Raw genomic sequence first — 14034 nt, forward strand, 5'->3', positions numbered from 1 at the left:
GACTATGGGTCACATTTGCTCATATTTTTTGATTATATGAGAGGCCTTATGTATAAAAGAAGTATAAGGAATGTAGAAAATAATATTTACCTTGGAGAAGTACAGCCTCTAATTTGGGGGCTGAGTAACCCCCATTTGTAATAGAAGTAGGTCTGGTCTAATTTAAGCCAAAGCTTTTAGAGGTTTCATTAGTTTTAACACATCATGATCTCCAAATACTTTAAGGTCATGTTTGGGATTTTCCGTGAAACTGAGCTTGAGACCGGAGTACAGGCAAAGCTTTGGAGAGCTATTTATCCTTTACAGTTCAGAAAAAAGAGCTCCCTGAACTCTCTTGTGGTGTAAGTCCGAAAATTAACATACAACATGTACTTTTTTGACAGGCCAAACCGGAAGGCAAGAGATGGACTAACCACAAGTTGCCTCCCCGCTCTGCTCTTGAGGATAAGCTTGCAGTTAACCGCCCCTCTTATCAAGGACCAGGCACAGTTCCTGTTTATCCCTGAGTGGTGGGTTTCAGCTCCCTGCCAGCCCATAGCATTATTCAAACAAGCCAGTCTCACCCTCCCATGAGGGCCAGGGCGCCACACACTGTTGATTTTACAAAGCCTGCATCCTACACTCCTATGGTGCACTCTGCTCCAGTGTACAATCCCTGTGTGGCCTTGCATGGTGTGCCTGTTCTCCTTCCCAGGGCGGTGAGTATTTGTATGAAATGCTTTCTGTGTAATGCATCCAGTGTTGGGTGCTATGTTTTCAACTATCCTCAGAACTCTAGGGTGGGACTCTTCCCTTACTAAAGTGAAGAGGGGTGATTAAAATACTGTGAGGGAAGTTCTTCTACTTTGCATCCAGAAATCAGTCACTATTCATTTCTTTGCTCTTTCCACACCCTGATAAATTTCCACACCCTGATAAATATCACTCCATCCTCTTGCCTTATCTCCAGCCTTTGTAAAACTTTCATCCAAAGAGCTCCCTTTGAGGTATGCCTCAAAGCTATTTCAATTTTCTTGCTCTTTTACCAGCCTTTGGAAGGCTATGCAGTGCATTATGTGGTGCTTCTTTTATTTGTTTGGTTTTGGTTTTTTGAGACAGGACCTTACTATATAGTCCAGCTGCTACGAACAGGCTGTGCAGCCTAGAATGGCCTGGAACTTTCAATTTTCCTGACTCAGCCTCTGAGCTCTGGGATTACAGATATGCACTACCACGATGGGCTTGTGGTATCTTCTTGCTGATGAAATTTCTGGCTCCTCTGTTGGTCTTCTCTGACAATACAGTATAAGGGGACAAGGGTTGTGACACCAAGTAATCTTGCAAAGTGGAAGTCTAACTTCCATTTGGCAGGGTTGGGTTTTTTTTCTTCTTCTGATATTTAGTTGAAGTAAAACCCTTTCTATTTTTTTTAAATTCTATTTTCTCAAAATGTTTTAAAAAATTACCTGCTTTTTCAGGCTAAGAAATTTCTAGTTCTTTGCCTAGAAAGAGCAATGTTTTTTGGAGGAATTTATTGTTTGTGCCTGTTTGTGTTTCTAGTTTGCAAATTTCCTGGTACACCCATCCTGGAGCTGTGAGGTAAAATGAAGGCCAAGGAGACTCAGTGCTGTGCTGTTCCTCCTCAGGCTACTCTGACTTCTTTTCTCCACTTTTCAGAGTGCTATTATGTTTGTTTTATATATAACATCCAGGACTTTTAGATGTAGTTAGCAGTAGGAATAGGAGAAATGTGTCAATTCTGCATTTACAGAAATAGAAGTCTCTAATGATAATCACCTCATGACCAGCCATAAATTTCCATTAAGGAAATGAAAGCATTATTATTTCCAAAATGGTCAAAAGAAATGAGTCTTAAACACTTTTTAAATTTACTCTTTCAAGTGCTGTCTTACTTGAGTGAAAAATATAAAATAAGCAACAGATTAATTTTGCAAAGTATCAATATGGACATTTCCTTGTGAGGGACATTTACTCATCTTTATCTGTGTGTTCTTTATGTTCTTAATTATTAGACTTAAAATTAATGTTAGGCCAAAAGATGTGTTTATCCCTGAGAAACAAATATGCTTCTGTCACTTAAATTTAAGAATTATGTAAGCCAGGTGCTGGTGGCTCACGCCTGTAATCTTCCAGGAGGCAGAGATTAGGAGGATTGAGGTTCAAAGCAGCCCCAGGCAAATAGTTTGGGTGACCCTATCTCAAAAAAAACCCATCACAAAAAATGGTTGGAAGAGTGGCTCAAATGGTAGACTGCCTGCATAGCAGGTGTGAGGCCCTGAGTTCAAACTGCTGTATCACAAAAAAAAAAAAACAACAAAAAAAGGAATTGTGTAATTCATTATACTTCCATATTCCCTTTCCTGCCGATCCACTAAAACTTAAATTTTGTTCTTAATCTCATTTCATGTCTTATACTTTTCTAGTGTCACTGTTGTTTTATCATCCTTTATAACACAGCTCTTAGTCTTTGCTTTATGATTCTACTGTGGCCGTGAAGGCTCCAAAATAAACTTTCTCAGTTTTATTTCTAAAATGGATTATATAGAAACCATGCCTTTCTGGATTTTACTTACGAAGGATTTACAGGAGCAAATTTGATTGAAAGGGTATGCCAGGAGACTTGAAATTGTGTTCCTAGAACGAGTATGTTATATTTATTTTTATTGCTTCTCTTTTGTTTTGTGAAGCTATGAGGAGATGAAGTAGATTCCTACCAGTCCCTGGTAGGTGGTGTTATTGTATGCAGAAATGCATCCATAGCTTCATCTATGCATTCACTGATTCCACAAACTTCTATCAGTTATCTATGAAACGTTCTGGAGGCTGGGCATGTAATGTTCTGCTTTCCTGAAGATTCTGTTCTAACAAATGAAAGATGCTTATTATTTGTGTTCTCAAGGATATGGCAACATCAGTCCTGACAATTTTTTGCCAAAATTGAACGAGCACCCAGCTAAAGACATAAAAACAATTTCATTAGACTAAAAGAAAACTTACAAAAATACAAAAGTTCCCCTCTAATTCCATAGACACAAATTGATATAAATCATCAAAAATAACAGAGGATGAATTTAAGACAATCTGAAAACTATTTTCTCTAATTTTTTTCTAAAGTTAAATGCTTATTATATCTCTTGGGGGTTACTATCAAATAGTAGAATAAAAACTAGCCCCAGGTAAGTGTTTTATTAGTTCCTAGTACATTATCCTAGGAAATTTTTGACTTCTTAAACTTGGATTTCCTGTGGGTAAACTGGAAATAGAATAAGCACATAGTATGATTGCTAGAATTAAATAATATGCCAAATTTAACCTATCTAGCACATTCTTTCATTAAAACCATGCAGAAATTTGTTTTTCAACTTCTGCCAGCCCTTTTGCTGCATATGTGTAACTCCCTTTGTCTAATGTAAATTTAACAGGTTTTTAATATTTTCAACCAACATAAAATTTTTTTTAAAGCTTCAAACTCTGGTGTCTGCAATTATTTTTTAATAGATCCAACTTATAAAGAAAAGCTATAATAAAATTTTACTTTAAATATTTTAACCTATTTTATGAAAATAAAAATCTCTCATGTAGAAAATAAGATAGCTACCGAGAAGTCTTATTTTTCTAGTGGAAATTGTTGAATATCCACAGCATTTTACACATAATAATAACTCTTGAAGACATAAAAAAGGGTTTGAATCTACAATGCACACTGAAATCTTCAATTTAAGATTTTCTTTTAACTCACATTTGTATTTTGTTTCAATTTAATGAGCATTTTTAACTTTTTTATTATGGCTAAAAGATTAAGGTATATGGATTATAAAAGATAAAAGAAAAATACAGCAAATTGATTATCTCATCACCTATATAACCCATTTTGCATTGTATATTTAATTGTATGTTACTGATACAATGACAAATGACGTAAAAGTTTCCTGATAATACGTAAGCCTCAAGATTTATTTCTTATAAAATATTCAAAGGAATTAATATGATAAAACATAATATAAATAACCTTCTATGAGGACATAGCAGAATAACGGGGTCCGGGTGTACACAGATGATAGTAAGTTTAATTCAACAATTGCATTTAGAACATATAAAAGAATGAACTATTCTTGAGACAGTCACACTAGGAATATTACTTTTCTTAATTATAATCTGATGACTACTAATAACAGAAAGCAGAATTTGAGGTAAGGCCTTTGACAGTTTCTGTATTACAAATACAAATCCGGAAAAATATTACAGATATTTTATGTGTCCAATTAGTGGTTGATCCATACACCTAAAACCATCAAATGAGCTGGAGATTCTCTGGGGGAATTACAGCACAAAATGACTTACTAGATCAATATGAAATACAGAACCTTTAACCTTTGAACCACAAGGTCACTTGTAAGCGTGGATGAGGGCAAGCAAAGGGCATTATTGGGCAATACCTTTCAAGAGGTGAAGTGAATTTCCATCCAGTTTTACTACCATTTGTTAGCTATTTGTTGTCTGTTATAGATCCAATCAGTGACCTTGTACCACTAAAGATCACTTACTATAACCAGGATCAAGGAGCCCTTTTAAAACTTAGAAGCAAGAAGGAAAGAAAAGGGAAGAAGAAAGCAGAAAGAGAGAAAGGAAGGAAGGAAGGAAGGAAGGGGGAAGGAGGGAAAGAAGGGAGAAAAAAGGAAGGCGAGAAAAACTAGAGTATCATTATTCTGGTGTTTTTAAATATTCAAGATATTCTGTTCATCTACTTGTACTAAATCTAAGGAACTAGACTTAAAATCCTACCTTGAATAGAAATATTTTACTTGGAGTTTTCTGAATGACTATTCTGCTGTGGCCCAAAGTTAGTTGTTTCTGTTTTTTTCTAGGTAAAGAAACTACACTGTCTCTTTCTTAATACTGAACACCATACCCATATTGCAAAAATTATGCTGTTTTGTGGCTCTTTTAGTAACTACTTGCTGTCAGGATTGGATGCACTAGATTTTCTGCTGTTTTACTAATGCCAGGATTGTGAATTGTTCTGCTTTGTACTACACATGAAAGCAGAGCTACTGATTCTTGTGTCTTTTAGTTTAAAATAACTGCACCATATACTCTTTAGTAGGTTTACAATATGCTTGTAGGAATAAATGGCAAATATTGGGGGAGGAAAAGTGTAGTAAGACCAATTAGTAAGTAGGGGAAAATTAGACATTGTTTCATAATCCTGGAATCCTACGTTTAGAATTAGGGAAAAGAGCAGGTTTCTATAAAAATACATAACCAAACAGGCAGCAGGGACAGTTTTCCAGTTCTTAAAGATAATACTCCATGACAAACATTTAGTAAGAGCCAATACTTAGCATATAAACTGAAAGAAAGATTAATTACATATGGACTTCACCTTAAATAACACCTAATATACCACACCCAAAATGACATCCAAGAATATTCTTGATTTCTTTTAGAATCCCAGTACCTAAGAGAGAGTGCCTTTCACAGACTGTGGGATCAGGTAATCCCTTAATGGATGAACACGGGAATGCATGTAGAACTGTAACAAGTTAACACATTTGTCCAAAGTGTCTGGTATAGGGAGTTTTGCATATAAAAGGGGTAAACCGAAGGCTACGAATCAGAGATTTTTCTGCAGGAATGCAAGCATAACCCCTCTGAAGCATCTCCACAGGAGAAACAGCCCTAGAAAACTCTGATCAACTCAGCTGTCTGTGACTTACAACTAATATGTTTTGCAGTACAGCAAAAGTATAAAAGCATTATATGTGATCCCATTTTAATGTGTTTTCATGTGACTTCATTATTTCTTTATTTATTCCTCAGTGGTAAAATAATAACTACACCCAACCACTGGAAGATTGGTGTTGAAAACAGAGAAAGTGATATTCAAAATATTTATTCTATTGATTGGCATCATGGGTTCTGAGAGCCAAATTTAAAGTGAGTTTCTCATATGCCTTTTTGAAGGCTGGGTGTGGCACAAGTGGTAGAGCATCTACCTAGCAAACATGAGGTCCTGAGTTCAAGCCCCAGTACTGCTAAAAAAAAAAATTATGAAATCTTATATACCTTTACAACTTAATTATTTGTGCTATCTTTTTGTTATTACCTGTAATCATTAAAGTTAACTTCAAAGAATAATACAGGTGAAGTGTGTTTATAAAAAAGTGACATATGTATAGATATTTGATAATTCATCTTGTGATGTATGAAAGGACAGCAACATGACAAATACGTTTTTGCTTATATATGTGCACATGGTTTTGCATATGAAACAATGTAATTTTTTTCAGGTATGGCACAGTGGAAAATAAGTATCACAATTTTTTCTCAATTTCCTTAGGTGATAAAACAATATTAAACTCCTTCATTCAGCATATTCAAACACAATTCCATACTACCCATTGTGAAAGGGAAGTTTCTCTTCAAACCCAGTAAAACATGAAACACAAGCATAACTAGGAAAAGGAAAGTTACTTCATGGTTTTCTCATGGTTTTTCCTGATACTAATTGTCTGTGTTTTCCCATTTACCTTTAGCTTGGTCAGAGGCCCTTCATCACATCCACAGATCCATCCTGGGCCAGGTCACAGACCACTAAAGAACTACAGAAACAGGAAATCAAACTTCCTGAATTCACTCCAAAACAGAGAAACCTGTTTCCTCTACACATCTCAAACTGGCAAAGTTCTGTCTATGCACATTCAGTATAGAAGCAGTTGTCAAAAAGGATAGAAGGATTTTGCCTTTCAATTTCACATGAACTTTTTGCTTGAAGCTACTAAGATGAAGGGAGCGAAGTTATTTGTCCTGCTTTCTAGTTTATTGAGTGGTGGCTTTGGACTTGACAACACCAAGTATCCTTGGACTACACCTGAGGATGAAAATTCCCAGAAGAATATGACCTCTGCTTCTGCTTCAGTTCTGCTAAACAACATACAAAATCTGCAAATACTGTCAACCACTCGGATCACTTCATTTGAGGTAGCTACAACTCCAGAGGTGAGCTCTTCCGAAGAAAGTCTTCAGTCAACACTGCCTCCTTCAAAGACAAGGGCCTCTTCTGAAAGTTTGAGAAACCCAGTACTCACATCCACAGAGAAGACAGAAGAAAGAGTGGTAAAGTTAGAAAATATTGCCTTCCCTACTAAATCTAGTATCAAGTTCAGCCCTGGAGCAGAGACAGTCGTTCTTTCCAATGCTACACTGAAATTTCTTCAGAGCTTTGCTAGAACGTCAAATCAACAAGCAGTCTCTCTACAATCAGTTGGAAGTGTGGGAAATCGATCCCCGCGAGAAACCTACCTCAGCCAAGGAAATGGCAGTGGAAGTCAAAGACCTGGCTACCAAAAATCAAGTTTTGAAACAACTAGAGGAAAGTAGGAAACATTCTTTTCTTATTTTTTTTCTCTCTGACTATGAGATCTGTAAGATTGTAAGCTCAGTTACTAACTCACCCCAGAAAATTAATGAAGGTTTAAGATCAGATCAGGTCATAGATGCAATTTCACCATTACAATTGTTACCTTATCTGATAAGGTAACAAAATGCAGCAATTTCATTTGAACTAAAGTAGTCAAATCATTTTTCTATTCACTTATTTGTATCTTGTTACTAGGAAATTATCATTAACAAACAATGTAGCATCACAGTGTCTGTGAGTTTATTTAATTCAACTCAACAGAATGTTGATTGTGCTCAGAACACCTGTCATGAGAAAGAAAAAATTTAATAAAATTGGGACCATAAACAGATTTGAAAGTTGGAATAGGGTATACTGGAAAGTGCATAGTTACCAGAGATCAGACCAAATCCACTGACTTATGAGTACAACAACTGGATGTGATTGGGTTTGGATTGCAGTCCTGACTGCAAGACTGACTAGATGCATGACTCTGAGAGAGTCAATTGATCTCCATTAGTCTGAGTTTGTTCACATGTAAAATAGAAATATCATACAAGGAAAACAGACAAAAATACAGGGTTATCGTGCAAATTCAAATTTATGAATGGTACTTAGTTGTACAGAAGAGGTATTCAACAAGTTGTATTTTACTAGTACTGTGATTATATTAAATTGAGTTTCTCATCATAAATGTAATAAATCAGAAAGCTTATTTTTCAAATTTACTTTGATTTAAAGTTATAGCAATTCGAATTGTTAAAGTAAAACAATCAAACCAAGCTTAAAGGGATGTTGTTAGAGAAGGTTTTCAAATGGACTAAAAACCAAACACAACTAAGAAAGAACATACTTGAACAGGTCAATATTTTATTCAGTCATCTGTGTGTTTAGAGTACTAGAAGTTTATAATGTTACAAAGTTAAGCTTATAAATTCTTTTACCTATATTTAAACAATTTCAATACACCTTTTAAATGTGCCTTTAGAGCTAAATTGAGTTGAACATTTTACTAGTAATATAATAAAATTCTTCTTAAAAATAGTAATTGACACCTGACATATGAAAGACAGTTTGTCCAAGTTATTATTGATATAAACAGTTTGTGTCTTCAGGGACAAAACACAGGGAAGACTATAAGCTAGTGAATTTGTTTGTATGAATTTGTTATAGTTCAAGTCAACTTTTTCAGTACACTTCAAAAGCTATAGAATTTTTTAAAATACATAAATAAATGTGACTTTAATACTCACTTAGAATTTGGAATTACCCAAATTAAGTATAAAACAAAAACTACAGATGACAAAATGTTTAACTTGGGATGAGTAGATTTTGTCTGTAATAGGCAGGTAACTGACATGTATTGGTCTTTCTCACTTTGTCTAGTAAATAACAATGAAAAATGTCATTTATTGAGATCCTTTCTTAAGTTGCTTTCACATATCATTTCAATTATGTTTTGTTAGTGTCATAATTCAGTTTTCTTTAATTGCAATTGAACTATTGGACACTGATAAGGATTAATATGAGTTTGTCAGGAGACTTTTGCAGAATAGGAAATACAATGAAAAGAACAAAAGGGTAATTCAAATTAAAATACCACTTAAATTTTATATAGCATAAAAGATGTAGAAGATTGCTGTATCATAAATAAAACTAGTAATCAATAACTTGATAAATGCTAAGTTTTAAAGAAATGCTATTTATTTTATCTAATGCTCTCTCATTCAAAGCTTGGGAATACTTATTTATTTGATGATTTTATAATTTGTTTATCATGTGGCTAGCACTATGCTTGGCTCCATGAATACATAGAATTTAAATAATAATAATAATATCTGCCTAAAGGAATATTTATTATAAAAAATAAATACTGACATGTCTATTGAACTGCCAAAAATTCAATATGGTTTATGAGAAAAATATATATTAAGTGTAAATAGCCAAACAGAATTTCATTCTGTGGATTTTCCAATGAAATAATCTTAAATTCTTTCTATTGAAAAGCACCAACTGCACTTAAGAGATTCTACAGTTTGTGATCCTGGAGAGCTCTAAGTTTTTGTTCAGTAATCCTTTCAATTAAGTCAAAGATTTCCTACTCATTAGGACACGCAAATGAAACAGTATTAGAGAAATCTAAGTTGTTCTCTATGGACACAGTGCTGATGTGAAGAGCCATTTACAAGGTCAAAAGAAGTCTCACATTCTCATTTGATTAGCTAATAATAATAGTAGCAAACATTTATATAGCATCTTTTCCTAGAACTGTACAGCTCTGAGTAAAATATGTATACAATTTAATTTATTTAATCATTACCATAACTCTGTAAGGAAGAGAAAGATTTTTCCATGATTCCTTTGTAGAGAGGTTAAGTAACTTACCTAAGATCACTGAGCTAGCGAATCTCAGGGCAAAAATTCCAACCTAAGCTGCTGGCTAAAGTTTTAGCCCTCAGCTCCAGCAGGGTACTCCCTCCACAGGTACAGGTATTTCCCTAAGTGGGAAAATAAGAGAGAGTCTTTGGAGCCCATTAGTCTTCCCAGAATACAGTCTAGGGTCCTCACCCAGTACCTGCTGCCATCCTTGACCTGGCCTCTGCCTACTTTTCCAGACTCATCTTTGCTACTTCTTGCCTATGCAAATTTGTAGTTCTCTGGGCCACAATGTGTATTTGATAAGACTACCTTTCTTCCTGTTTGTCTCTTTTGGCAAGGACTTTTTCCATCAGGTAGGAATAATAATACCTATAGGAACTTTCTTGGGCTAAGTGACTCTTGTTAACTATTCCAGTGGCTCTCTGGTTTCTACACTACACTTATAATAATATATAATACTTATAACAAACTTGTGTGATATTTTGTATTATAGGGATTTATTTTCAGTGATAGCAAAATTTCTGGCTTCTGTGAGTAAGCAGTAAGTATTTAATCAAACTGAATGTGAAATACAAGGGTCAACATGTGAATATAAAGAAGAATCTTTCCCAAAGAAATATTTCTCAATGAAAATAAAAACTGGCTGACTTGGGATTAAACTCATCTTACTTTTTTCCACCTATCATTTTAAGAAATTTATAATAATTCTTAAAAAAAGAAGTACGTCTATTAAAGTTTTTTTTTCCTACAAGATAATTCTGGTATAGTTTTGTCTCATTTGTATTTTCTGCTATTTTAGCACTGCAAAAAACCCTACTTACAACAGAACTGTGGCTTCCTGTGTGGCAGAGGGGGTGTTTATAAATGATCAAGCACTTTGAAATAAGGAGAAATTAGACTTGGGTATTTATGTGTCAAACTGTCCTCAGCACTGTGGATGTGCCAGGAGTAAAAAGGTGAACAAAAGCTGCTTTATGTCCTGCCTGCATGAAATCCAGCACTCAGCAGGAAAGGAGCAAGGAGGAAAAACAACAAATCACAAATGCTAATGTTGAATGAAACAGTGATAAACATCTGGAGGGAAGTTTGTGAGCGTGTATAATGGGGTGATTGGTCTACCCACTGTGAATGGGGTCATTAAGTATAGCCTTGTCTGAGAGGATGATAGTGGAATAAGGTATTGATACAATCCAACTCCCTACTTTCCTTCTACCACACTCTTAAACCCTTGCATCTTAATTTTTATCATCTGAGTAAATGACTAGTTCCTTTATATTTTTCTGTGTCTCCTAGTTTTACCTAATTTACTAAATATTTTTGGTTCTCTAATTTATTCCAAATCTGGCAACTTCTCTCCTCCTTTGATATCACCATCCTATTCCTAGTGACCTTTTCTACTACTAACCTCCTAACTAGTCCATATCCTGCTGCTCCTGCCTTCCAAGCTTCATGCAAGTGAGAGACTTTTCAACATTTCACTGAACATGTTATTGTATTATTGTAAGTGACATACTATTTTAGGTGTTAAAATTAAAATGATTACATCATAGTTTCTTACTTAGAATTTTTAGGTTTATATTTTATACTTGAAGTTTTTTTATCATACATTGCTGTTTTGCAAACTTAAATGAAAACAGAAATAAAACTGATCAAAGAATTTCTAAGGCAATGGCAATAACTACTATCTGAACAATAGTGACCAAAAAATACCATTGGTTTCAAATACATACTGGATTCACAAAGATGTGTGACTTATATCTGTGAAACTTGGTATCACACTCCAAGCTCTCTACTTTCTTTCTTCCAGGGACACTGGCCTTCTATTTATTTGACATGACAAGTTCATATTCATCTCTAGAAAACATCTGTTTTCTTTTGCTGTAATCTACTTCCTTCAGCATTTAGAATAAGGGACACCTTTTCCTCTTACAACTTAAGCTTTAATGTCACCTTCTTGAAGACCTCTGATATAAAGCTTTTGTCTTCTTGCTCACCATTTCTATCTTATCATCCATATATTTTCTTTTTAAGTAGACAGTTGTGTATTTTATGCTTTTCCACAATAGAAAATATATCCTACGATAACAGGGACTTTGTCTGTTTTACAGATCATTCTATTCACTGCCTAGAACCGTGACAGGCACATAGAGCTAAAGAAGGACAGGTTATTGGATGGCTGGGGAGCTTGGAGAGCAGATCAAGACTAGAGGTGGAAATTGGGAAAGTAGTAGTGTATAGAAATCTTTTGTCATGAATGCGGGTAATACTGAAAGAAAGAGGAGTCCAGGGTCAGGACTGGAGAATTCCTAGCATTCAAAGCTCTAATTGTGATGGATACTTGCAATAGAGCCATAGGAAGGAAACTGGAAATGTGTGATGTCCTAGAGCAAGAGAAAAAAATATTTCAGGAAGGAAGTGACAATCAGCAGTGTGGAATATTTCTGAAAAAGACAGTAAAATAAGGACTGAAAAATATCCCCTTCTTTAGCGACATGAACATAAGTAGTGATGTGAACATGTGCCCTGGCCTGAGTGATTTGGGGTACAAAGAAAAGTGGAAAAAAGAGACAGCAGTTATGGACAACTCTGTTGAGGAGGCTTTTTTGTTTTTGTTTTGTTTTTAGTGAAAGGGAAGAGAAAGAGATATAGATCAGAAATAAAAGCTAGTCCAGACAATTCTCTGTTTTTGGTTTCTGTTTCTTTTCTAAATTTTATTTTATGTACAGAGAGGTCATACATATGTCAAAATGTTCACTCAAAGGGCCAAAAGGAAGGTGACATTTACTATGCAGGGGAAAAGTCACTTTGGATTGCTGAATATAGTGAGCATGGCTTTTACAAGTTTATTCTTTTGCTATAACTCGCTTTATTTACAAAGAGGTGGCACTTAATGTCTGGACAGATAAGTTCTACATATGTTTTATTAGGCTGCTTATAAATTAAAAATTACATGCTTCATTTAAAGTTGTGTTAAAATGATAAAACTGGGCTGGAGGTATGATTCAAGTAGTAGAGCTTCTACCTAAAAATTATAAAACCAACCCATTTAATTAATTTTGCTGTCCATCATAACACATTTTTCTGCTATTTTTATGAATTATGAGTTGGTTTGAGATGTGAACAATCTGAACAGTTTAATTCATGTGTGTTTAAAAAGTTATTATCAGGCCAAATGACAACCAGAGGGGATTATGCTTACATTTTATAAAGTTCCAAAGAGAAATGCAGCCTCACAGAGTGGTTTTTACCTCCTCAGCAATAAACGTATTTATTATTTTAATGCCAAAGAAAACTAACACGATACAAAATATGTTCCACATATCAAAATTTTCTCAGTAATCATCAACTTTATTTTATTACTTTGCCATTTCTACTCAAGGTTTCTACTAAATATGTAAATATACATTGTGTTTTTAAGTGCTAGAATTTAACAGGTTGCTTACATAGTTCAGGTACTTGAGAAAAATTTTGTATTTCCACACCTTCGACTTCTATAATTATAAAATATAATTTTGCAAATTATTCTTAAGAAAAACTTAAGAGTCAGTTTATAGGAACAAATGGATACAGCATAGAATTCCTCCTCACAGGTCAGCTAGCCTGCCATCATGCACTCTGGGAAAGCCTGACACCTACTGGCATAGAAAGAGTTTACAATGCCCTGAATGTACTAAGCCACAGTCTGAGGAAAAGTGGAATGAAATAAAATAATATAAGGTAAAATTTTTAAAAATTATGGAAAAGATTATATGAAATGATATTAAGAATCATTATTTACTATATATATATGTATATATACACACACACAGAAGTATATATACAGAGAGAGATGAGAAAGAGATATTATGTATTTTGAATTCAGTGTGCCTCTTTTGAAAAGTACTATTTTTGACTTTAAAATTAGAAAACAGGTTAGACAACCCCCCCAGTTATTATGTATCCTGGAAAGGGGACACATTCAGCTCATTATCCTACAATTTCACTCTGAGAATACTGTCTATAACAATAATTTTTGACTCTTGAGTCCCTGTACAGTCATTTGTCACTGAGAACTCAATTATGTTCACCATACTGTGCCCACTCCAGAAAGCAAATTAATGCTGCCTGACAAAGACTTTAATTGGAATAATTTATGTAGAAAGATGCTTCTTCTTAAAGCTTATATTAACCATAAAATTAAAGTATCAAAAATCCCCCATGATCGGGCTTTTGCATAGTTCCTTTTTGAATATTTGTTTTAAAAAATTTACTTATCT

General features: G+C 34.5%; 1 protein-coding gene across 1 annotated transcript in view; it reads left to right on the plus strand.

Annotated features, from left to right (window-relative positions):
- The first annotated feature begins 538 nt into the window (after nt 1–538).
- Mmrn1 (multimerin 1) overlaps nt 539–14034 on the plus strand; it is a 61071-nt gene continuing 47575 nt past the window's right edge. The window contains exons 1-2 of the mRNA XM_020186740.2: nt 539–698; nt 6537–7376. Of these exons, the coding sequence (XP_020042329.2) occupies nt 6757–7376 (620 nt within the window). The 5' untranslated portion in view covers nt 539–698; nt 6537–6756. The remainder of the gene's footprint in view (nt 699–6536; nt 7377–14034) is intronic.

Source organism: Castor canadensis, chromosome 9 (genome assembly GCF_047511655.1).
Source record: "Castor canadensis chromosome 9, mCasCan1.hap1v2, whole genome shotgun sequence".
NCBI lineage: Eukaryota > Metazoa > Chordata > Mammalia > Rodentia > Castoridae > Castor > Castor canadensis.